At 43.3% G+C, this 26,504-nt stretch overlaps 1 protein-coding gene across 22 annotated transcripts in view; it reads right to left on the reverse strand.

Annotated features, from left to right (window-relative positions):
- The window catches only part of dgkza (diacylglycerol kinase, zeta a), a 67,836-nt gene that overhangs the window by 30,903 nt on the left and 10,429 nt on the right, over positions 1-26,504 (reverse strand). For 5 of the 22 annotated variants that reach the window (XM_078104382.1, XM_078104355.1, XM_078104388.1 and 2 more), the window contains 22 exons: positions 21,779-21,887; positions 21,496-21,591; positions 19,922-19,999; positions 18,015-18,071; positions 17,810-17,878; positions 17,650-17,721; positions 17,451-17,567; positions 15,966-16,037; positions 15,659-15,757; positions 15,123-15,205; positions 14,927-14,987; positions 14,717-14,830; positions 14,500-14,637; positions 14,181-14,259; positions 14,020-14,075; positions 13,615-13,677; positions 13,371-13,444; positions 12,646-12,757; positions 11,330-11,416; positions 11,134-11,246; positions 10,953-11,053; positions 6,974-7,053 (listed from right to left, as the gene is read on the reverse strand). In XM_078104382.1, coding sequence (XP_077960508.1) covers positions 6,974-7,053; positions 10,953-11,053; positions 11,134-11,246; positions 11,330-11,416; positions 12,646-12,757; positions 13,371-13,444; positions 13,615-13,677; positions 14,020-14,075; positions 14,181-14,259; positions 14,500-14,637; positions 14,717-14,830; positions 14,927-14,987; positions 15,123-15,205; positions 15,659-15,757; positions 15,966-16,037; positions 17,451-17,567; positions 17,650-17,721; positions 17,810-17,878; positions 18,015-18,071; positions 19,922-19,999; positions 21,496-21,591; positions 21,779-21,887 — 1,930 coding nt within the window. Of the gene's footprint in view, positions 1-6,592; positions 6,629-6,973; positions 7,054-10,952; positions 11,054-11,133; positions 11,247-11,329; positions 11,417-12,645; positions 12,758-13,370; positions 13,445-13,614; positions 13,678-14,019; positions 14,076-14,180; positions 14,260-14,499; positions 14,638-14,716; positions 14,831-14,926; positions 14,988-15,122; positions 15,206-15,658; positions 15,758-15,965; positions 16,038-17,450; positions 17,568-17,649; positions 17,722-17,809; positions 17,879-18,014; positions 18,072-19,551; positions 19,615-19,921; positions 20,000-21,495; positions 21,592-21,778; positions 21,888-23,418; positions 24,527-26,504 lie in introns of all 22 variants that reach the window. The other 17 variants (XM_078104369.1, XM_078104337.1, XM_078104335.1 and 14 more) reach the window with 9 other exon arrangements.

A 26,504-nucleotide genomic window follows, 5' to 3' on the forward strand; every position in this document is an offset into this window, starting at 1 on the left:
TCTGTTAAAGTTAGGTCATGTGTGTCTTTTTTCGACTTTTTTGTTTGTGCATGAAAGCTGTTGAGTTTGTTTGAGATGGCTGAAGATTCTTAATTGTTATGTATGTTGGAATACCTCGTGTCCTTAAGGTACACTTGCCTTAAAGCGTCTGTATATGTTACCTAGTTGTTACATAATATTCTGAAAGATCACTCAAACAATATGATGGCATTGTGTTAGTCAGAAATCTTCTGCTTCCACTGTGTCTCGCCTTGAATAAATAGAAGACCCACAGAAAATGCATAAATCACAGCCTAATGGTACCTCTACTCAAACAAGGCACAGAAATGTTACTCACTAGGTCAAATGTGAAGGCTAAGCAGTTCATCCACTTATGACAGGTCTTCCTGCCACCTCACTGTCCCTCACAAGACCTCAGGTTTCTCTATTCCGGTGTTATTCCCTGCAAACATGCAACGCCTGTCTGACCACATCGCGATGCTATTTCTTTTCTCCAGTTATGTTCTACCAACAGTAGATTACATAAATCCAATTATGACACACAAATGTGTTAGCCTTTACAGTTTTTGAAGTGTATAACGCCACACCAAGTTATTAACTAGAGACATAGCAAAAAAGATTATGTCAATTCATGTAGATTGTTACTTTTGAAGGTCAAAATGAGGGGGTGAATGATGCACATTGTGACACATGCCACATGTCTCTGCATGGGTTAACAACAGTTATTACACAACAGTTATTCTACTATACTACTCCCATCCACTCGTTATAACAAAACAAATATATGAAACAAATCAGGAGTCATATTCTAATCAGCACTGAAGTTTAATAAACCAATAAATCTGATGTATAACATTTAACTACACAGGAGAATTGTGTCTGCACCCACACCGTCATATCCACTCTCCTATTACAGAAACCTTTTTGGATTTTGGCATCACTCAGGTGAATTTTTTCATCCAGTCTCCAATTAGCTCAGAATGTTTTTAACAAGATGAAAACCAGACTGCCTGTTACTTAACCTCCTGGCTCCCTGTTCACTCGAGACTGGTTTTAAGCCTAAATGATCCAAACCGGCCTTCTATCTGTGAACCCCTGACACCCACCCAGTTAAACACCTAAGATCCTCCAACTAAATGTTGGTGCTGACTTCGTGTTCGCTGAGTCTGCCGCTGCCCTGTGTTGCATGCTGCATGTTCTTTTGTTCTGTCTCTGTCTCTGCAGGACACTGTGGATCTAAAACTAATGAAGTTGAATCCAACAGCTGTGCAGTACATCGTCCCTCCATAAATCTCCATGTTCAAGGTAGGATTAGTATGGATGCAGTTTGTTCAGCTTTATGAAGGTCAAGAAGTCTTTGTTGCAGTGCAGTCTCTTTTCAAAATAAACATTAAACCGGTTGACTTAGTTTTTAAGTTAACAATACAAGTTATTGGTTAATTAAAGTCCTTTAGTGCAGTGTGTTAGTCAGGGGGAAAATACCTGGTTATACATGCGACATGAACACCAGTCTCCTGGGTGAAAGTCCAGAATCGGTTTGACCCGTCCATTGTCTTTATTTCCTCACTACAGCTCAGCTCTATCACTCACTGTCCTCGTACTGTTGGAGAGGCTTCCCTTCAGTGAGTGAAATCTTTAACTCTTCAGGAAACTGCTCATATTTACAGAAAATCAATGCTGCGTAAGCAGCTTTAATGCAATACAAAGCGACCAATTTCAGTTTTACACTGTGAATGAATGTAAAAAAAAAAAGTCCCCTTTCAGTAGACGTAGAAGCATGAAAACAAGCCAAAGAAAGTAAAGTTGTTTTTCCTTCGAAGCTCAAGCCTTTCATGTAAATTGTGACAAGTCTCCATGAAGCCTGAAGTAAACACTCCTACTTTCCCTCTCCATGCTTATCTCACCCTGCTGTCAACTTCAGAAGCAGGCTCGAGCAGAGTAAACCGCCGGCAGGCTTTAACGGCAAACCTACAAACAGCAAATCAAAAGCTGAGCCCGTCTGGCTGAATGACTCCTCCATTCACCTACTTTCTTCTCCTGTCTCTTCTGCCTTCCCTCCTCTTTGTCTTTTTACGTAGAAAGTTTGAGCTCTTTGTCAGATTTAGAATCCTGGTTGGCTTTGTGAGTTAATAATCAGGAGCATCAGCCTGGAAGAACAGTTAGCATGTTCCTCTAGAACTTCTCAAATGTTCACTAAGGAGGACAGGCGACACGTATATAAATATATACACACACACACACACACACACACACACACACACACACACACACACACACACAGTAAAGAAGTGAATTTAGATTTTAAATAAACCACAATAAGTGAATATTAATTTATTATCGGAACAACCCTTCTCCTAATCAATCTCAAGTGCACCATTGAGCATCAGCAGTCACCAGCCAGCAGAAGATCAAACACCACCTGGTTGCTATGCAACACAAAGGCCGACTATCAACCCGTGAGCTCTCTTTAGTGTTAGCAATGTGACCTATTTAAGAACGGGACTCTGTTGTTAAAAATAACATGAACAGAGTTCGTGTTGCTCCTGAAGACGAAGATGAAGAACAGCTCTTTGTACATCACACTCACATACCGAGATGCCCTCAGGTTTGAAAAGGAGGTGCGAAGCATTGTGATAACTAGAAACCCATTTCCTGTTTCATGATGAGGAATTAAGACAAACACGCGTGACAAAGATTTGCTGGATGAAACCTGAATGAAAGGGGAATGTTAAATCAGAACTGCTCATTAGAACTCCTCACTAACAGAACCAGCACCCCTTCCTTTCTAGGAGAAACCTCGGACTACATCAATGGAGAATGAGCAACACAAACAACCTGATGTTGTGGTCCTCAACTCCATCTCAAGGAAAGAACTTCCTGTGAAGGGACGAAAAATCTGCAGTCTCAGTATAAAAAACAAAAATCACGCTAGTTAAGGTATGTTTTTATTAGACTCGGACCCAAACATGTGAAAGTTTCACACTTTTCATGATTCGGATAAACTAAACAAGATAGAAGTGAAAGGAATTTTCAAACTGGACCTACAGGACAGGTGATGGTGACACTAGTTAACTGCATCCTCACCGTCACTGGGATTAAAGAGACGTGGTCAATAAAAAAGCAGTTGTAATACATTACTTTAGATAAATGGATTGTAGTGCAGAACTCCAAGCTTTGTGAACAAGCACAACCACCTCTTTCCCTCGCTCCACCCAGTGTTAGAACAGACAATACCCCCCCCCCCCCCCCCCCTCCCCACCTACAACAAAGAAGAAAGAAAAGTCAGAGACTTTGTCTGGACCACATCCGACTAATACAAGGATAATCAGTGGTGTCTGTAATATCAACTCCTGGATATGAAGATTCAATGTCCCGTAGTGACGCCAGTGTACTGAAGTAGAATATCATATAACCATATTAAATGTTCAGTCGACAAAATACATGTACATAAACAATTATTCTACCAATTATTTTACTCGTGGAATACATTATGAAAAATAAAGTATTTATACTAAAGAGATCAACTCAAGGTTCACAAGTTCTTTGAGTTAAATATATAATATTAATAAATTAAAATTCCTTTCTGATCCTGTGACATAAAAAAGTTGTGAAAAGTGTTTGGAGACATTACCACTGTACTTGTGTGTGTGTCACTTGATATTTTGGTTCTTCTGAGGAGCCTAAAAGATACTTCCTAATTAACCCTGTATATTCATAAAGGAAACCAATAATAACTTATAACTCTTCTATTCTAAAGCAACAAAGTAAATCAGCTCACCTTCACAACATGCCACAACAAGCTCTGCTTACAATAAGCTCTGCTTATTGTGGCATGTGGCATAAGAACTGCTACAGACACACATAAACTGAATATGAATATAATAAGCACATACAACTGAAAGGTAAACGTACACAACAAATATTCATGCTGCAACATGCTGAAACATGCTGAGACACATGTGGGAAACTAATGAGACAAATATATGTGTGTTTGTCTGGCCTGGGGGATCAAACCCTGTCCCCACGCTCTGTGTGTTTGTGTGCGTTGGGTCTCCTATAAGGCAATTCCTCCGCTGAATAATGAAGAATTGGATCAGTTAGTTATTAGGGGTTTGTTACACAGTTGATCATGATCTATAATGGAAGCACAAGGAGGCAGAGTTGTTCAGCTAAGTTGACCTCACAAATCAATCATTTTCATGTCTAGATTATGAACGAGATCCTGGGCTGTTAGAAGTGCTTCAATATGAGCACAGTATCAATCCAATATTATTGGCTAGCGGAGTGGATCAATTCACTATTCAAACTTCCTGGCCATTGCCATGGGAAAGTACACCAACATGATAGACGAGTGTCGGGCCCACTGTGTGCCCATTTAAAGCTTTGTTCCATAACATGAGGCCTAACGACTTCCACACACAAAGACGTGACTCTCTAGGTCGTCTTCAACAAAACACGTTACTCCACCTGTTGTTCTGGAGGTGAATTGTTCTGCAACACACGCAAGCCTTTAGAACCATGCATTGAAAGGAGTGCGTCATAAATACGCAGAAGCATGCGCCAGCCTTAACAAGCTATCCAAAAGAGAGGGAGAGACAAGGCTCTGTGTCATTTCTGTGTCCTTTTCGGGGATCATTGAGGGCAGATAGAGAATCTCCTTAGGATCTGTGGACTGTGAAATTTCATCCATGGGTTTCTCCTCTTGCTGCATATGCTGAATGAAACAACAGCATGGGGAATTTGGAATACCCGTCCTTAAAATGTGCTTCGGAGGAATAGAAATATGGCTTGAGAGATTTGAAAATCCATTTATTGTTTGAAGTGATAATAGAAATGTACCTTCAGTCTCATGGTACGTTCACACCGAAGCGTCGCTAGCGTTTTGCGCCACAGGATTACATCAGCGTTGAGATGCTCCCGGTCGTCACTGACGTCCTGCATAAAGCGGTCCCTGAATTGTACGATACATCCACGTACCTTTATGGTGACCCAGTCTGGGAAAGACCTCGCACTTTTCACAAACAGCACACAACCATATATGCCTTTTTACAACATCCCATCACTGTACTGAATATAGTACATTCTAGTGTAGGATAATTGTATTGTTTATAACGAACACACTGCTGCTAAATATAAGTAATATAAGTAAGTTTGCTCAACGTGTGTGCGGCTCTTAAAAGAGCTGTTTGGATGTGCTTGAGCACTACACGGTGTCTCCATGGGACAGTTCCCTCGGCAGAAGTATGATGTGAAGATGGTGAAGTCCGCTGCCCGATCCGAGCCAACAAGCTATTAAACGGGCTAACGGCTACCACCACGCACCGCTGGAAGCGGCAGTCATCCAGACGCAGTTCCTGTAGAAGTCAGTGAAATTTACCGAGCTGTCGGCCTACGGATGCTATTTAGTTTAAAAAGACAACACGGTTTGGTGGTCCGGCGTGAGCGAATAAGCGATACCCGCGAATTGACAACAAATGATGCCCCGAGAGTCCTGAGGGGCGTTTAAAGCGTTTGAGGCGACGCAAAACATTTGCTACGGGTTCAGGGTGAACGTACCATCAGTTGTTTCAGCTGCTTCAGGTTTACACTGCTTTACGATGTTGGTTCCTGTAATATTGAGCCTGATGCTCTCTCTCTCCAACTTGTTTCCGAAGAGGCCCCGCGAGTCCGAAAATCATCCCCCCTTCCTCTTATGTTGTGGCAGCTGTTGGCTTTTAGATTTAACCTACGGTGAAGGAGACTCAAGTAGACCCAGGTAATGGCCTCCTTGGCCTTCTTTTTGTTCCTGTCTGCGTGTGCTCCCAGCAGCTCCTCAGGGCCCTGGTGCTTGGGAGGTGTGCTCTGGGAATAGCCCCCTATGGGCCAGCATCCCGTCTGATCCGTCCCCTTCCCATTCCCAACCATGTTCCGCTACATTACGCTAAATGTGCACTACAATAAATCAAACAATACTTTTTGGAATACTGTTTTGTTAGAAAGGTATGAGTATCTGTGTGCCCATATTATGTTATGTAATGCATTACTGACCACATGCTCTTTGTATTGATGTGTGTGGGTGTTTGTTTGTTTGTTTGGAATGGTGTGTGTTGAATTCAAAGCAGGATTTCATATCGGTGCAACACTAAGAACTCTCTTTAACTAGAATTCTGTCTCAGCTGTCAATCACTCCTGCTGGCTATCAGCGCTGATGTCAGATATAACCTTTTTACTAAAGGTCTACTAACTCTGATGGTTTAAAAAATAAAAGGAAAATTTAAACCCGCCCTAAAGAACTGCAGCAGAATCAGCAAAGTGCGTGTTACAAGAATCTTTCCCTTTGATGCATTGGTCTGATGTTTGCTTTGACATAAAGAATGTATTACGTCTATAAAATTATATCAGCCACGCAATGACCAGGTAGTTTTAGTGTAAATCAGAACTTTGGTACATGTACACTTTGGATCATGTTTTCTTAAATGTTTCTTGTGCGTGTAATATATTTCAGAAAGGGTTGTGGTAAGATTTTGAGGTAAAATGTTGAAGCGGTTAGTTTCCCGTGTGCCTCTGAGCAAAACAAAAAACACACTACAAACTCCAGCATCCAACTACCAACCTGCAGTCCCAAGGTGAACTTGACAGAAGAGAAGTCCTAGAGAGGAAGATGGGATGGAGGATAGAGGTCTGTTGGCATGTACTTGCTCCACCTATCAGAGTGAGCCTTCCTACACTACCAGCCATTCGTATTAATGGCATTATGTAACATGAAAGTAGCACAACTCAATATTGCTCTCTGAATGTTATACCTCGCACAATTTCAGCATTTCTACAAATGAGTGAACTGTCCCTGATCACTTAATAAAATAAACTGAATGAGGCACACATGCGTAGTTCCAAATGTTAGGAAATGTTCTTCTTGCTCTGGACTGTCACTGCTTTTCTGTTTCCATGCAGTGACACAGAACTATGGCCTCCCCCCCTCCTCTCTCCTCCTTACCTCCTGGAGGCGCTGGATGTGTTCTCTGCAGGTTTCTAAGTCGCTGTCACCAGAAACCACGATGAGCCCCAGAGGAATGGCTGAAGATACAGAGGAACAAGACAATTATCCCACAGCACTTTGATATCTACTTACAACCTCAGGACCCTGGAGAACCTTGAACTGCATCGAGAAGGGCCTGGTGCACACCTGGGACTCTAGAGGGGTAGTGAGGACAAATCATTATCAATGGATATGTTACCTAGCTAGGCTAAATGTTTCTGGGTTTGCTTTAGTGCGGAGAATGATACCGAGTACATCCTATTTGTGAAAGAAACAGCTTACAGGAAGATCCTCCTGATCACTACTCCTCCTTGCTCTTCCTCACTGCTCCTCCTCAATGATCATCCTCACTCCTCCTCACGTGTGCTTTACACCACTGCTCCGCGACAGTGTTCCTCAATACTGCTTCTCATCACTGCTCCTTAGCAGTGCTTTTCACCACTGCTCCTCATCACTAGTCCTCCTCTCTGCTCCTCCTCCCTGCTCCCCATCACTACTTCTCCCCACTGATCCTCCTTCCTGCTCCTCATCACTGCTCCTCCCCAGTGCTTCTTCTAACTGCTCCTAATCAGTGCTTTTTACCACTGCTTCTCATCACTGCTCCTCGTCACTTTTCCTCACCACTGCTCCTCATCACCGCTTTCCACCACTGCGCCTCATCACCACTCTTCAGCACTGTCAGTGCTTTTCATTACTGCTCCTCATCACCTCTTCTCCTCCACTGCTCCTCGTCACTGTTCCTTACTACTGCTCCTCATCAGTGCTCCACCTCACTACTGCCTAATATCCCGATATCTCAGAATGGCATTTCCAAATCTCATGAATGGTGCCAAGTGAACCTTGGCATTGGCGTCTTTTATTTTCTTAAGTGAGCAGACATGACGTAAAGACAACAGACGGCTCCCTGAGGCGGTGCAGGCCCAATGCTTGCTGCAGCACCTCCACACTGCTGGATGAAGATCACATCTCTTTGTGCTAGAAGAACTCCTGAACCCATACACAGCGCTGATTGATGTCTCTGTGTGGAAGACCGACTGCCTCACTGGGTGGGTCACTCCCATTCCCTATTCTCCAAACATTGCTCAGATATAACAGACAGGAGTGTTTGGAACTAGACAACAAAATACCCCCCTTGGTTGAATCATTGTCCATTCAGAGGACTACTGCTGTTCCAGTGAACCAGAGAGAGTGGTTCAATAGGAAGGTCCCAGAACTTTTAACTCTTAGCATGGGAAGATACAACCCACCATTCAACTGCTATATTCCTCTGGCTTCAACAATGGCTCTGTTCCTGTAAATCTAATCTTCAGATCTCTGAGAGAACAGGGTAAAACGAGTCAATCACTTCTCTTATTGATCAGACAAGTAATTTAATAATAACCAGTAATTGGATAATAGATCTTGTTAACACATCCAGATCACAATTAAAGTATCTTACACTCCATGTGTGTTGAGGGTGGAAGACAGAGCCTCGGTGAGATGATATAACCACTGTGCATATTTTTATCATCTCCCTAAGTGTGACACATCCACGAGTTGAGAGGAGGGATGGATTTGCATAATGAAAACAACTCAAACTTCAGATAGCGAGAACAAAGGATGAGGTATGAAATGATGTTAGTGCAGAATATCATTTCATTTCAATAAACAAAAAGGGAAATGTGACCAGTTGATATGAATTAGTATGAACTATTATATAGTATTTCCATTAAGAAACTACAGATGTAAGGCCTGATTCTCTGTACAGTACATATATATGATATTAACTACTTCTACATTTACACTAACATACAGTTTACACTGTTGTGAGGCCTTGTGGGAATGCTTATATGTGGATATTGGAAAGGGGAACAGTGCCACCTGGTGTCAGAACTCTGAACTGACTGCTAGTGAGTGTCATTGCAGCTGTGTGTCTATGTCGCTAGGCTGCATCCTTGTAGCCCGCAGCCTTCACCAGCCTTCGCGGTCGACCTGGGCTGCGTCCGCCAACAACGGCATAGGCCGAACCGAGCGGTCTCTGAAATGGGATGGTCTGGCCTACGGGGGGACTTCCTGCCTGCGTCATCAGCTTTACCTCCACTGCTTCTGTTGCCTAGCAACCTACTGTGCTTGACAGTAAAAGGCTTAAAAGACAAAACAATTACAAAGGTACAGATAAAGAAGATAATCTTCTTATTTCATTTAATTTAGGAAGATATGCTTCTCCTCCGAGCATGATATATTTCAGGCTGAGGTAAGAACTTGTTTTTATTTTAAATTCAAATTAAATCAGTTAGGCCATGTACTTTCAGCTAAAAGTAGTATTGCAATCTCAAGGCAGAGGAGATTCCATCAATAAAAACCACAACAGCAAATAATTATTAACTTGTATGCGAGGACTTCTTATTTTTGTCTTGCATAGGATACGAGCTATTTTAACTGCAGCCTTAAGATATTACAGAATACGTCCAAGCTACAGAAGCTGAATGTCATCACACACACCATTCTCCTTCAGCCTGATGCTGCTTCCTCCTGCTACATCAAACACAACTAAATGTAAAGTTAGTTTATGACCACACAACAAAATAAACGGATCAAAGAGAGTTCAGTTTATTTGTGTATTTATTCTGTAATGTTACTTACTTAGAAAGTGACATTTCAAGTTCAGAACTTGAATGCCTGAGCTCACTTTGATCCATTTCTGTTCATAGGATGGAGTATAAACTGTGTATAAAACCATCTCAGCCTCAGTAAGATATTAGTCAGCCCAGTGCTTGAAGTAAAAAAAAAAAAAAGGTGCCAGTACAGGAGGTGGCAGGGACGTTACGGCCGACGGGGGGATTGGCGCGGACGGGGCATTGAAAATCCGGACAGTCCAGCCTAAATCCGGATGTCAACCTAGTGTGTGTATCACACACGCCGGTTACATGCCAGAAGTAGCGGTACGCAAGAAAAGGTGCTGGTACGCTTGTATAGGTACATCGATGTTCATAAGAACAGTACATGGACCCATGAGTGATTCAGGTGAGAGTCTGGGTCATGGGCTGTATGAGGTACGGGGGGGGTGGCAGGACGGAGTTAACGTCATCACTAAGAGCAGTTTATTCTAGCTTCTTATGTGTATTTAAAAACACAACATTGATTACCAATGTCACATAACTTAAGATTTCATAAACTAAGATGTGATTTTATATATTTATATTATAAATTTGGTAGATATTACTTTACTTATTACTACTTAATGGTACATTTAAAAGTAAACTCTCGGATCACCCGCCTCCGTCCTGAATAAATTAAATCCTCGTCGGACCGCACTGCATGATGGGATATGCTGGGCCGCAAAGGATAGATCAGATGTGTCCTTCAAATCGGCTCCTGGGAGGCTGCATCCCCGACCGCGGACGAGCCGGCAGAATGGGACAGTCGCAGCAGAGTTGCAGCAGTATGCGGTTGACGAATGCGTCCTTAAGCGACTAGCCTAGCGACTTTGAGACACAGCTTGAGTCTTCAGATGGAAGCTTCCCCTTTCCATATTCCTCAGATGTTGTGATGCTGCTCTCTCACTTTGTAGGTCACAGGCATCTCTTACTGAAGAGTGTCTGAAATGCTGGAGGAAGCGACCGCTGCTAATCCCCTCTGTGGCCTTTACATTACTGCTCATCATCAGGCTGTGAGGTTTCTACTTTAGCCTGAAGATGCTGATGGTATTCAGCCCCACTGAGCCTCAGTAAATACTTAAATATTTGATCTGAACATCGTCTGAGGGATGATATTGCAGGATATGGTCCAAATGAATATCATGTTAACCGTATTATGTATTAAAGCGTACACATTTCCATGCATTTGTAGGTGTAGGTTCTGCTAAGAGTCAGCAGCAGTGTTTTCCTTTTCCATCAGCCCGTGTGTGCTTTGATTAGGAAATTGAACCCTTGTGGTGCACAAAGGAATGTTTGCTTACATGCTTGTCTTAGTTTGTCCTTGTCATAGTGCAAAGCCTCGTAGTCCGTCATACTGATCCTGCTGACTCGGATCCTCAGCCTCTCCGGAACTGGCTGCTGACTAACACACACACACACACACACAGAGGCATCATTACACGATGACATCATGCCGGGAGAAACAGATCGTGAGTCACTTACTCGTTGAGGTGTGGCAGAGAGGTCTGCCGTTTGGTTTTCTGCACCATGTTCGCCTGGTTTCTGAGGCTGATGCGGATGACAGAGGGAGCCAGTCTGCACGGTTCACCGTCCACCTGACATAGAAATCAACCATGTGCACACTGCTTCAGCACGGTGTGGGTACAGATGCGCGCAGCCGTGCATGTACAGCACATACCTGTACTGGAAGAGGTTTTGTGGTGGTGAGGATGACTTCCCTGCACTGGTTCAACCTCTCGCCATGACCCCCGACCTGGAGAGTAGCCTATAAACACACACACACACACACACACACACACACACACACACACACACACACACACACACACACACACACACACACACAGAGTGGGTCATGACAGATATGACTTTATGAAATACGGTGTTTCTGGTGGCAGATTGATCCTCGTGTGCTGCTCATGTTCTGCTCCCTGCAAAATAAAATAGATTCTATCCACGTTTCCAAAGTTGTGAAAAAATTTGAATTATTGTGTTCAATAATATAAAATACACATCAAAAAGAGCCAATTTGGGTGACGATAAAACAGTTCCAGCTACCAGGCAATAGTTGAGTTTTACTTTGTCTGAAGGTTCAGGAAATACAGTTTATAAAAGGAGAATGTGTGTTGTTGCAATGAGATTGGTTCCTAGTATGTGAATGCATAGCTGGCCACTGAAGGGGATTGTGAGCTCTGTGACTGCTCTGTGAAAAACATGTGAGGTGTAAGTACATATGTAGGTGTGTGTGTATATGTATGTGTGTATGTACAGTGGGGAGAAAAAGTATTTGATGCACTGCCGGTTTGGCAGGTTTTCCCACTTAAAAGCATGTAGGAGTAGCTATGATAAAAATTACAGACTCCTACATGCTTTGTAAGTGGGAAAACACGCAAAATCCGAAGTGAATGAAATGCTGTGTGTGTGTGTGTGTGTGTGTGTGTGTGTGTGTGTGTGTGTGTGTGTGTGTATGTGTATATGTATCAGGAAACATTTATTGCCAAAATGTCAGACATACAAGGAATTTGACTTGGCGGTTGGTGCAGAGCAGCAGACAGTTAGACAATGGACCCCAAGACAGATAAGACAACATATTTTAAGGGAAATAAAAGGCTATGGGTTAGTTTAAACAGTTAATTTAAAAATGTTAAAAATAGAGTGCACCTGCGAACAGATCGCCATACTCTTTTCAACTGTGTTGTGAGTGAATGTGAAAGTGACAAGTGCATGTGGAGTGCGAAGGGAGTGATGGTGGAAAAAGGGATGTCAGAGTCAGTCAGTCAGTGGGGGACCTGGGCTCTGTTGATGAGCCCGACTGCCGACGGGAAGAAACTGTTCTTTTTTTTATGGATATGGATGTGTGGATATATATTATATTATTATATTATACATAGATGTTTCTAGGTGTGTGTATCCTGTGTGTTGAAAAGGCAACCCACTTTGTTTATTGCTTCTTAATAAGTATGCTACCACAGGTACACAGTGAGTATTACACACCAGTGACGTCATAGTGAATCCGATGACCTCGATGTATCCATCATCATGACGTTGAGGTTCAAAGTCGTGATGCTCACCGGGGTTTCCCCAAGGCGTCGTCCCTGCACAGTATCTGAGGAACACAGCATAGGTCTCATCATCAGAACCAGTTCCGTCTGAGCAGTAAACTTTTTAATGCTCATATGAGAGCTCTCGTGGAATCCACTGGAGATGGTACCTGGTACCACCAGTAGGTGCCACTCTACATCAGCTCTCAAGTGGGACTTGATGAGACTGAATCAGCGAGCAAGAAAAGATCATCTCTACTCATACAGGCCTCACAGCCTTTATCTCGGTGCACATCAACCATAGATAGTCACTGTTCCTGTAATTATGGCCACAAAACAGTTAAAGCTTGGGTACTTTCGACAAAAGTTTACCCAACAGCCCTTCACAATCTACCTGATGCTAACACTAGAATCCATACTCCAAACTATGCTGTGTCTGTATTAGCAAAGCACTGTGTTGCATCTAATGAAAATAAAAGATGAAGTGCAGTATTCTCATTAGTATTCTGTATCGGCCTGTTAATACCCAAACGTAAGTAGTGCTGGTTTCAGAACACAGCAGAAGGCCGAGGATAGTACCGATGTGGACATTCTCACTACTGGATCAATAAAAGAGTAACAATAGTGAGGAATGTAGCTCAACCAGTTCTGATCAGCATGTAGTGGTGAGAGAAGCACCTGGGAATGTTGAGGAAGACCAAACACTGCAGCTTCAAGTCCTGGACCTTTGACGTTAGATCGGTCCCGTCACACTGGAGAGAGAGCCAGATGGAGAGAGAGAAAGAGAGGGGGGGGGGGGGGGGGAAGAGCGGGGAAGCAAGACAATAAGACGACACAGAGAGACAGATAGAAGAACAAATGTAGAGAGATGGAGTGGGTGTTTTTATCTAAATGTCTGGACGCTTGATTGACAGCTGCTCACCACCACATTGATGTGCTTTGACAGGTCTTTGGAGCTTCGCATCAGAAAATCTGAGAATGCTGTCTGTATGAGAGACACACACAAACACGCAGATCAGCGGGACTGTCTCAGAGGAGTGCATTATGAAAGCTACACCCGGATGCAGCTGTCTCCCACCCCCCCCCCCCCCCCTCCCCAGGTGAAGTCAGAGCCTGTCTTATTCAGGTGTGTCTATCCTTTGATTCATAAAGGTCTCGTAATAAGTAGTTTCAATCAGGTATAGGAGCTGCTTAGCTAATGCTGGAGGCTCTGTCGTGCGGAGCTCATAGTTGATCACACCCTTCTGACATATAGCATCGTGGAGCTTTCAAAAGTGAGCAGTATTAAACAGAACCACAGAGAGCTTTAACATGGAGAAGCACTCACCCCAGCATAGAACATCTTATTCCTAAAACGACTGTTAAACTTCTCTGGGTTGGCTTCTGAAACAGCGAAGAGACACTAGATAAACAAAACATAATTTCTCGAAAAATTACAACCGCAACATTCCGTTCATTGAGTAGTAAGATGTAAAAAAATGAATGTACCTCTTGACTCATGGAACTCTAGAGTCACATGGGCATCAAATCCAAGGCTGAAGTAATTGTTGAAAATATCTAGAGGAAGCTGAGAGCATTGACACAAACATCAGCAGCTCACATTGATGAATGATTTGTGTCTCCTTCACTGACACTGAGCTGTCACCTGTTAACAGACAGCTCTATACCAGGGCAGGAGGACTCGTATAGAAAAATATAGATAAACATACGCTGTGTTGAATTGTTCTGAATGAAGGATGTTGAATGGACACTGATAAGCTTCTGGGCAGCTCAGCACCTTCACATCATCATATAGTCCATTTCGAACCTTATCAGCCTGGTGCTCGTCCGGCTCAGCCTCTGCACTGTGGTTTGGTTCCACATGTAGATTCCATCTGTCCAGCTGGACCACCGCTCCGTCTTCAACATGGGAGAGGATCTTTGACAGGGGCTCGTCTGTGTACCCCTGGAGCACATGAGAAGTTACATCAAACATGTGCACAAAGACATTTAAGTTTTATGAAGTGTAAATTAATTGGACCCACCCCCCCCCAGTTGAGGGTCCTGGCGAGGTCATTTCCTGTCCCAAGTGGTAACACGGCAACGGGAGGTTGAGGATTCAAGGCCAGTTCATCAAGACAAGACAGGATCCAGCCCACCTGGTTCCACACACAGACATGCAGTTACATCCATCTATCTTTACGAGGAACCGGTTTTTAGCATTGGTTTTCCTCAGGGTGTGTGTTTCTACTCACTGTGCCATCTCCTCCACAGGCCATGATCCTCAGGTTATGAACTTTACGATACAGCTCCAGGCTGTAAGATGGACATTGGCTAATGAACATGTATTTGGCTCCAACATGTTCATTGTGGCTAGTGCGCATGTGTGTGTGTGTGTGTGTGTGTGTGTGTGTGTGTGTGTGTGTGTGTGTGTCAGACAGAGAGACCTACCCTTCCTTTGGTCCGCCATGGCTCAGGTCAAATACCTGTCTGGGGTTCAGATACCACATGAAGGACTGCAGGATCTTAGCACCCTGTTAGACAGAGGAACCATTAGGACAATAGAATATTAGAAAGTAACATAGGATGGTTCCCCATATCAAGATGGACAGAAGTGTGATTGAAGTAGTGTGTAGAGAATGAAGTGTTTCCCCTAGGCTTACTACTTGGGGGGGGCGGACCGACGGTGGGGGGTAGTTGTTGTGGACGCACATTCTCTGAACGCTGGTGGGCGAGTGCTCACCTGCGTGTGCAATACTGTCTGTCTGTGTCCATCGGGACTGCCGTGCGCAGCGAGAAGTAGTTGTAATTGTAAACGTTAAAAAAACCCTCCCAGACCTTTTTTGGTGCCTGAGCCTTGAACTGACAGTCCGGCTGGTTAAGTGGCACCATACCTGCTTTGCATATGGCCTGACTGAGCTGAATGACACATGACTGGTTCATGGAGCAGTTCACTGGACTGCTTGCTGAAGGGACTCCGCGAATACCTGGTTTCCTCCGCTCTTGGGATTAACAAACACCAGCAGTGGCTTCATCAGTGGTGCAGGGATGGGGCGGATTAAAAAGGGCCTCCACTGCCGTCCTTCCTGTTGGAGAAGAAGATCTGCTCAGTTCCTCTGAGGCAAAGCTTGTTCCTTCAGGCCGTCTGAAGATTTATTTTACAAAAACACATCATGTCCCTAAGAAATAGCCTATCGTGTGTCCCACACAAACCAAAGAACCAGACCCCCTGTGAGGGATTTCTGTGTTATATGTGAACCATAACTAGAGAGATACAAGGACACCAGGACTGACCTCGGCTCCCTTCTTGCTGCATTTCCTCTTGAACGATGCTCTCTTCTTCTTCTTACTCGCCTTAATAGATGACTGTTAGAGACACAGAAGAAGGACAGAAGCTGAATATTATTTGAGGCCTATTTTCTCACAGTTAAAGGCTTTTTGTCATTTTTGGGTTTCAGTTTTTCCTACATCAGCATAGGGTTTTGGGACGGAGAACATCGAATGTGTACAGATTGTAAAACCACGTGAGGCACATTTTTAATTTGTGATTTGGGGCTATACAAAATAAATTTACTTCATCGTGCCATCGACCAGACTTTAATTTGCGTTTCAAAGGTCTTACAGTCAAAGTAAAACTTACTTTCTCCTGCTGTGCTGTACTAGTGACAGACAACTCCATCCGCGATAAGAAACAACACTTTGAAAGAGTAGAAGTGTGGACAGAAAGGTTTTGTTCTGATAGAGAGCAGGACAGCTGGCACAGCATCATCACGGTTATTACCTCAAAAAAATTACGATTTTTGCCAACATTTCTTACAGTTCTTTTCGTTTTCTTTACACCCAGCTTCTCCATTCCACTACACAACAAATGCAGTTGTACAATCTTCCCTAAACATCTGGTATCAGTTCCCATCTGCTTCAACACTCCACCCCCTATGCTTTGTTACTCGGGTAAAGGAAAATACCTTTTTTTTCATTTTATAATAATATTATCTTTGGCTTTGTATTCCTGTATTTCAAACATGAATCGGCACGCTCTCATTCCAACATCATGTTCGTACAGCTTTATGTACCACCAACCTCTCTAATTTAGTCCCAGTCATAAATCATTCCCTTCCAGACTTTGAACAATATCACTGTGGTCAAATCTAAATTGAAGATCAAGGGATAGAGCCATCCCTATCCCTATCCACATGCACAAAATACTCATCCATGTCATCATTCTGGAAATCATACGCTTATACATATCTTATTGGTTGAGGCAATTGTTTCTCAGGTGTTAACCCTTAAATATTGCACCCGAGCAGGTTTAAAAAAAAAAAGTTTGGGTTTGATCGGCCATATCTAGCTCACCTTTCCAGCTAGAATTTATTTAGGGTTACTTTTGAAGCCATGTATTTATTTATTTAATTATTTATTTACTCCTTTTGTCACTTTGTTGTAAGTAGAGAGTAAGTACATTGCGTACAAGAACAATGCCACTTTGCCTTTGCAACTCCAAAGTTGTGTATGTTTTTGCGACACTATCTTACAGCACTAATAATGCTGCAGTCAACCAAATAAGTTTGCCGGACCAGGAATGTTTACTCGTACTGAAACATACTCAACCAGTCGGTACACTGCATGATGCCCGCTAGAAGATTATCTTTCTGAACAAGAGGTAAAGGTATGAAAAATAGTTGTGTAATCCAAATGTTACGTATTGTTGAGGGACCCAGTCAGACGCGCTTAGAACAGAAGGTTATAAGAAAAGAAATTAAAGAGTGTAGACAATATTACCTGATGGCGCCGGACTCGAATGATCCATGTGGGTGGAACTATAAGAGCAGCGTGGGCTCCTATTGGACAAGCCTCCTCGATTTGCTGAAGCATGAAGCAAGACACCTTGTTGTGGTACTAAAGAGGGACATTCAATGAGAGACATGTATTGAACGTAAGGGGGGAGACCAGAAGGAGAGTCATTGGTAAACAAACTCACAGCCTGTTTGCACCAAGAGCAGCTGATGGCCACAATCTCCTTGCTGTGGAATGCAAACTTCTGCTGGAAGCCCTGCGAGGCAAACAGGAGCACAGATGAGTCAAAGCCTCTGGGCTGCTAAAAGTATTTATGTATTAAGTATTACACACTGCACACTCACCTTCCCACATTGTTTACATTTGCCTTCCTGCCGTCTCCGATGCACCCAGTGATGACGCACTACAATAGACTGACCAGGCACAAATAATACCGATACTTATTGAAGAGTTTACTTTTAGAACGCTCTACCAATGACCATCTTGTAAGGAGAGGAATCAGAGGAACTCTGAAGCAACTCCAGCAACAGCTCTGCTTATAAAACTCACCTCTCGGATGTTCCTTGAGCCGGATTCTCTGAAGGACGGTTTACACCTGAAGTTAATCTGTAAAAGAGCAGAGGAAGAGTAGAGAGGACGATGATAGCTGGGCAGCTTCTGGGAACTCCACCACTCATCAGGAGAACATGGTTTACAACTAAGAGCCACCACCATCCCCCCGAGGAAAGGAAAACACAGGGCAAGAAGGGAACCAGCAGATTCTGTGGCTACCAGGTTGAACACCAGACTGTTCTCAAGTCAGGCCATTGGGAATTATTCCGCATCACCCCTGGTTCAGCCATGCAGATCACAGCATTTGTTGGTATCCACCTTCTCATAATGAAAAATGGATCCATTGGTCCTTAGTGTCCCGTAATTAGTACTGTGCTGACTTCTTGACTTGACCTTTGGTCTGATATTGTATGTTTACTGGACTCACACAGTTAAGGCAAAAGAGGACCAGGATTCCCACAGTGCCATGTGGCACATTCTATGAGTGTGATTATTATACATGATGATTCATAAATAAGCACATTAGTCACGCTCACATTGAGAATCATTATCACACATCTGTGTGATTCTCAATGGGCCTCATTCACCAAATGTTCTGAAGAACAAATTTGTGTTTAATCCCCACTTACGCAGTTTTCACAAAGATTCTGGCATTCACCAATGTTTTCTTATTTGCGATTTGTTCTTCGGTAAGAACAGAATTTATGCACACCCGAGAGCACTCCTACACACAATTAAGAGCTGACATGTTAAAATAAGTAGTTATACAGTTTTTTTCCGTTCTAATTTAAAATGGGATATTTCTCTTCTTTATAATTTTGCAACTAATTATTCTGATTATTTTACACGTAATATTTTGTGTATTTGTTTTAATATATGATTAGTGTCAGGCAACACTGCACAGTACACTTAACAGGGCGTTCGCCTATATAACGGGGCACGAGCTTTGAATTTACGACATATTGGGATTCCTCATTCTAAGACCGCACCTACTATTTAGGAACACGTCTTGAATCACACATAGACTTTTCTCAAGAACATACGTATGAAATAACTTAGATATTGGTGAATGAGGCCCAATGTAAGCAGTGTAGACTGCCTGCCAATGGTCACAGTCGATGTGTTCGATCTGCGACAGTAGGTAGACCTGGTCTCAGTTACCAGTCCTGGGTTCCTCCCTGCTGCGAGGCTTTGAGAAAGTCGCCTGAGCATCATATCACTCTGAAATCAACAGAGCCAGTTTTCCAACCGGTCACATGTATACTCCCGATCAACAAGGAAAGAAAAGAAAAGTAAAGAACATGAGCCCTTCATGATCCCAGAACCAAAGTGGAAGTTTCCAAAGGGTGTTTGTCTTACCTGGATTAGATCACAAGCCACAAACCCTGTACATACATCTGTAACTATGCCCCTTCTAAGGATGTATCCCGAGGAAGCACTGATGCTGAAGATGCTCGGAGTGAGGTTAGCTACCACCTGAGCACTGTGTGTAAGTGTGTGTGTCACAGGCGAGGAGAGAGGTTGTGTGTCTCACTCTAAAGTGGGGCTCTTTGAGAGGCAGCCTGTCATCCAACAGAATGGCTCTAGAGCTGGGGAACTGCAGGTTAGACAGGAGGAACAGTTAAGGACAAGCTCTGCTTCTGGGACCGTGAGGAAATAAATTATGAAAAGCTTAGATTCTCATCATGTATTAGGCTTTAAAGTAATCCTCCTTTTCACTTCTCCAATCTCCCATCTTAAACTCGTCTTTGAGGACTAAAAGTTCAATCCTTTAATCTAGCTCCCATCACCTTTTATCCCTCATGAAAGATGGTTTAAACATCTGTCTATGATGATGGAGGTTTCTCGTCTCCATGAAGTAGATACAAATACATTTAATTGAATACATGAAAGAGACACATTACCTTATCCAGTTGCTCAATACAGATGGTGTGGGCCACTATCTTACAGGCAGCACACTTCCTTCGACTGACAGACTTTTGCTAGAATGAGAAAGAAAGAGAAGGAGAAGAGGATTGCAGAAACAAGGACCAAAGGTAAAATAACCTGTACTGTGATCAACAGTCAGTCAGTCAGACACTGTCTCTTGTGTAAAAGGTGGACTCAGGACCCTGCCATCATCAGTGAGTGTGAGTGAGCGGTACATTAGACCTCGATCCAATCAGGCCGCACCATGGTAACATCATGGCAAGAGACGGGTAATAAAACGACATGAATTCATTTAAAAATTCCTTTAGGACCAAAATAAAAAGATTAGTGCTGGGCACGTTAACGCATTATTAATTACTGACAACAATTATTTTGGTGCGTGTTAGTGCAGTTCTCTTTAATTATTAAGGTTTAGAAACACGTGGCTCACTGGCTCTGAATAAACATGCGAACAAAAAATAACTGGCAGAGAAATGGAGAATGGTAGTGACCTACTACGTGGACAATTTCACCTTAAATCTCATCCAGACGGAGAACCAAAGTTCTTTGTTACCACTACTATTGTTTTGTTTTTTAAATACATACAAGAACAAAATTGTTACTCATTAATCAGGTAACCAGTAAGCCTTCTCCCCCAGGTTGTCTCCCTCACCCAAATCCCCCAGGGTCCTAAGACCCTCCATTTACTGTTCCTTATGAACATCAATGTACAAATATACATGTATAACAAATAACAAAACTTCTGAACAGAGCCTGTTTATGCTGCTCCCTGATACAAGAAAAAGGTTTCTGCTGGACATCGTCAGACAGCAAGCAAATATTAACTTGGTATTCAGTAGATAGGTGTCTATAATGTACCTCGTTTTGCTATAACAAAAAGAATGAAGTGTTAATGCCCTGGCCGTGGCAAATACCTTTAGTTTTATGTTGATTTGATTACATTAATATGTTTACTGCTACTGTCTGAAAGGGAATACTGCTGTTAAAAATCTCCTAAAGTGTTTGAGTAAATTAAGGTGTGCAATACACTATTTGGAATTAATTATTTACTTTTTCAATTAAATATTTTGTTAGAATATCGTTGCCCAGCATTTAAAAAATACATACACATTTACTTTAGTGCAAAATGTGTGGATATTGGAGATCTCCTTCACTTAATACCCAATAAATCTACTCTGAATGAAGTAAATCGCCACACAGAGCATACTATGAAAAAAGGTGGAAGATCATGGGTCGGGACCCAGTGGATGAATGGAGAAGATAGAGGAGGAAAACGCAGGCTTACTATCTCCCCTCATGTTCAATATTCTCATATGGCAGCTATAGATTTATTGTCACTGTTGTTCATCTGATCACCATTAGAGGAAGTGAATTATTGAATATTGGATTGGTCTGGAACTTGGATGAGGTGTCTTCTTTCGTGAAGATGCTGGGGGATCTAGTGAGCTTCTGCATGATGAACTGAAGGTAAATTCACTATGACACAATCTGCTGATTGGAAGCTGTATTAGTGCTGTTGAAGAGAGGGTGGTGGGGGGGGGGTACTCACTAGTGCTCTGGCTATACAGTGTTCCTCTCCCACATAACAGTAGTCTCCAGACACGTTGGTTTCAAACCAGATGTGATCTCCATACACTGCCGACTCCTAGAGGGTCAAACACACAGAGGACACCAGCTGGATCATGGGTGGTGTTTAAAGCCATGTGAGACATTGACTGAGCATGCTTTGTGTGTTTATCCACAAGATCGTGGCACACTAGTCTCTGTCTCATCCTCTGAACACACTGACATAATGGAAGAACACAGCAGAAGGCATCGGAGCTCAGACTCACAGTCCAGTCCAAAGTGCTGCGGATATCTGCTTCTGGGTCGCTCCTGTTCAGAGACGATGTGCCCGGCTGACAGGGCAGATGGTGCAGGCCCGATTTAGCTATAGCTTTCCTGGAAACACACAAAGCTCTCTTAAAAGTCAACAAGGCGAGAACAAGATCAAACTTGCCAACTTCACACAGAAAAAAAACGGAAAGTATTCTTATAACAATACATTAGCATATCAAACACTCATTTCAACACCCTTTGTGGATGGCATTGGATTACAGTTCAAATCATTTGAATTCATATCGTGGGGTGTAGCACCTCATGTTGAATAAAACATGTTTTATTTGGCATCTGCTTGTTGGGTGAACAAAGAGAGAGTGAGAGAGAGAAAGAAAGAGAGCGGAGGTGGTAGAGCGGTCTTTAGAGTGAACGAAGAGAGAGCAGGTTTCCTGATATAACAGTAGAAACACGTCTGATAGGATACCTCTTTGCTTGTAAAACTGTAGTGTCAGCATGTGAGTCTCGATAGTGTACCCTACCTGAATAATAGAATGATGAAACTCACAACTACCACAATAATAACAACATCTAGTTTGGCCTTCAAAACAAATGCATGAAATGATGCTGCGGAAGAAGTTATACATCTGTAGATAAATCCTATGAGCATATGCACCTATACAGGAACCTCATAGACTGACTACTCCACCCAGTAAGATGTGTCTGGTTGGTCTCTTTGTTGATGACAATCAAGCAAAGTGTGTCCAAGCAACGACTGCCTCAGAGGAAGTGAAGCTATATATTTTGGCCGTGTGAAAACAACTAGAAAGATAATGCAGCATCTTTCAGACAGATGATGACCAGCTGCAGGAGGAACCGATAGCGGTAGTGCTAGCCCAGCATGAAGGGTCAATTTCTAAGGCTGAATAAGACAAACATGTTATGATATCACGAACACCAGTTGCAGTTAAAAAGCTTCTACTCAGTCCACCATTTTGCAGATTGTAAAAACTTAATTTCTATAATGTGTTGAAACCCATAACTAATCCTAGTCAGGATATCTAAAATGTTCATACCTGTCCTCACCATTCATAACCAAGATGTGTGTGTCACAGTGAAATGTTGCTCTGACAGTAGAGAGAAGAAGGCATCCACAGATGAGACTTCATGTTAGATGTCATCTTAGACGTCATGCTAGGCGTCAGGTTAGAGGTCTTGTTAAGCGCTATGCTAGACATAATGCTGGCATGCTAGGAATAATGTTAGGCGTCATCTTAGAGGTCCTGTTACGTGTTATGGTAAACATAATGCTAGGCATTAGACTTCATCTTAGATGTCATGCTAGGCGGTATGCTAGGCATCATGCTAAGCGCCGCGCTAAACGTCATCACAGCATCGCCGTGATAGAGGGGTGAGAACCATAGAGTGCAGCTATCACAGTAATTGGTCCATGTCCCATGGAGGACAGAGCCACATGTTAGATTTTTTTCTACACATCTAGACACGGTTCATCGCACTAGAAATAATACTAATAGTAGTAGGGAGTAAATCTGTGGAAGCATAGAAGCAAGAAGCCTGCAGATACAAAATCGATAATACACTTTGTTGCGGTGTTCTTGTGTCTGTGTGTGTGTGTGTGTGTGTGTGTTTTACATACGATAGGAAGTTCTCCCATGTATCCAAATAAGGGTCATAGTACATGGTTTCCTCTGTTTCCCCCAGTGGTGAAGAACAGCTCTTACGGAGAGTAGACCCAGAGGAGGACTCGTGGTTCTCAGATACCAGACGTGCTGAGTCCAGCTGACCTAGACTGGGGCTGGTCCTGGCACTCTGGATCTGCTTATTTAAACTCTGCTGAACTTGACTTGACTTTCTGCGATTATAGCGACCATAAACTCCATAACCGGTTTCACTTTTCCCGAACACAGAGTTGGCAGGAAGTAGATGGGAGGAGTTTCGTCTCAGACAACGAGGCGGGCTGATCAAGGGGCGGGGTTTGATGTTTTCCACATTCACTGCCTGGGTTAAGTGCATATGAAGCCTGAACCCTACAGATGTGGTCTCCACGTCTTCATCATTCCCCTCTTCTCCATCTGACCCCGAACAGGAACAGCAGGGGGCATCCACTTCCTCCTGCTCTTCTTTCTTTCCCGCCGCTCTTCTTCCCATCTGCACTACACTTGCAAGTAGCATGGAGGATCTGAGTAACTGAGGTTCAATAGACCTGACTTGAGGACGTTGAGGCCGCATTGCCATCCCTCGATGTACGCAGGGTGCTGAGCCAGAGGCTTTATACTGTGATCCTCCTTCACTAATGTAAGTCAACCCCCTCTGTCTCCTCTGTCCACTGGCCAGCAATAAGCCAGCACTGGTGCGCCGGCGCTGGTCAGTAACAACTGGAGGTAACCCGACGGAGGAGCGTCTGGACTGCACCAATGCGGCGGAGGGCAGGCCGACACTAGAGCGCCTCCTGGCTTTACTGGCCTGACAGGCTGCAGCTGGGGGCTTCGCTCGCTTCTTGCGATGGCAAAAATGGCGTTGAAAGAAGAAATCCATCACATCAGCGAGAGCAGTCCAGTATGGAGGGTATTAAAATGATAAGTGGTATCTGATAAGCTAATATTCCTCCTTGTTCTCTTTTAGACAGCTAAAGGGTGCAGATGCGAGTACAGGTTGAATGGTATCCATGATGGTTGATGATACTCCAGCTCCTTCCCTTCTCTCCAGCCTTCCTTTAGAAATGCTCTGTGTATTAAATGTGTTCCCTAAATGACATGAACAAAGAGAAGAGTATCCACAAACCTTCCTTTCAAATTATGAACAATGCTTCAATACTGCAAATGCATGCAAACAAATTGAATAGATCAGGCGTTGCCATGGTTAATTAGCCGTTTCACTAGATTGATAGATGCCTGATGCAGTGCTGCTTAGTTCATAGTCACTTGTTCGCTGGCTCTCTCAACATGCTTCACTTTAGGAGCCCTCCTGACCTAGGGGCCACTTGCCGTCATCATATCCCCCGCGGAAGCTTTATGGACCGTGCAGTGCGGACTCACATTAGCTCACCCTGCTTTCACCTAGCGGTTGTTACGCAGCTGATTATTTGGTAATCTAATGATGTGCTTCATCGGATTGTACATGGATGCTATTGTGTTAGACTGTATTTATATTATTATATGGTATGACTACCTGCCCAGACACTACATGAAGAGGAGCTAACATTTACACCAAAGGGGAAATAAGTGGTGATTTATGTCTGTTGAACCAATCAATTCATCAATAAATGACTGCAAATTAAACTAATACAGATTGACCCTCTGCTGTAGGATCAGCTTACATGTTCCACAGAAATCAGAGCTTTACAGCCTTGTGGGTCACATGTCCCTTTTTCACGAGCCAGAACCCTTTAACAACAGACCAGTGCCCGACCCTCTGCTCCTACTCAACACAGAGCCAACATTGGACCCAACCAGTCTCATCATGGTGGGTTCTGATGATCAGTGCTTAGTTCCTGATTTAGCTCGAGGGTCCGCTAAAAGGCCAGAGGGACACCAGGTCCAGAACAGTACAATTATGTATATGGTGATCCAGTTAGCATATTTATATGTTGTGGCAAACTGAAACCTGAGCTAGGTATGTTGAGAAAACGAGAAAACGACTAAATGAAAACCACTCGGACCACTGGGCCAAGACACACACGGATTTGCAAAGATTAAAAGAAGTTAACAGTGGTACTGACTGATGTACTAGGTTTTTAAATGAGGTAAGAATTTTGTTATTTTCTGAAGAGCAGTGACAACATTTACTCTGTGCCAACTGTTACTAGGCCTGTCAGTCATGTTGGAAGGTAAGGTATGAACATATCAGACCATTCATCCTTAGAGATCTTAGTGGACAGTGATGCCTCATACTGTCAGACAATGAGAACCATTAAGCCGTGAGACTTGAAACTAGCACATGTACAAGAATGAAATCAGCAGTGGAACTATCAGCTGTTGGGTTTCCTGCTGCAGATGAAGGTGAAAACCGTTGAGTAAAACCGCCGAAAGCGCTCTGTGGGGAAAAGAGGATGAGCACCCAGAGCTTTCTGAAAACGAGATGAGTGAATGAAGCAGACCACAGCACCACTGACACACTGGGCCTGGCTCTGCAGTGCCAAATCAACAAGTCAGCGGTTATCCCAGAGCTCTGACCAACTCTGGCACACAGTGCTGCCACAGAAGTCAGGGCTCTTCGCTGGATGCCTTTAGCTCCAAACATCACTACTGGGGTAATGTTGCTGAAGTAATCCGGTAATATGACACATGCATCAACTCTGACTCCTGGTCTCACCCAACAGATGCCTCCTGGAGGAGGTCTTTGTGTGTGGTGTGTCCCTGACTGTGAATAAATGCCATCTATTTGCCTCAACTGTCTGGGGGAAGTGAAAGTGACCAGGTTTCTCTGGATACACCTGCAAGTTGATCATCACAGTGAGACGTGTTGTGTAAAACTGTTACCATAAGAGACGGATACAGATGCTCACTAACACAGTTACAGTCCACATGTGAAGAGAGAGTGAAGCGGAATTCATGAATATATGTGATCATTCAGTTTGCCTTTCACTCTACCCAATTAATGTTTCAGTTCATGTCATCATTAGTAGCATTCCTCTCAAACGAAGCGTGTGATCACACAGGCAGCATGGACCGCCACTAAGAGGATATCCGGCTCATCTGCCACAGATCCAGTAGATGTTCTCAA

This window comes from Gasterosteus aculeatus, chromosome 1 (genome assembly GCF_964276395.1).
Source record: "Gasterosteus aculeatus chromosome 1, fGasAcu3.hap1.1, whole genome shotgun sequence".
Lineage (NCBI taxonomy): Eukaryota > Metazoa > Chordata > Actinopteri > Perciformes > Gasterosteidae > Gasterosteus > Gasterosteus aculeatus.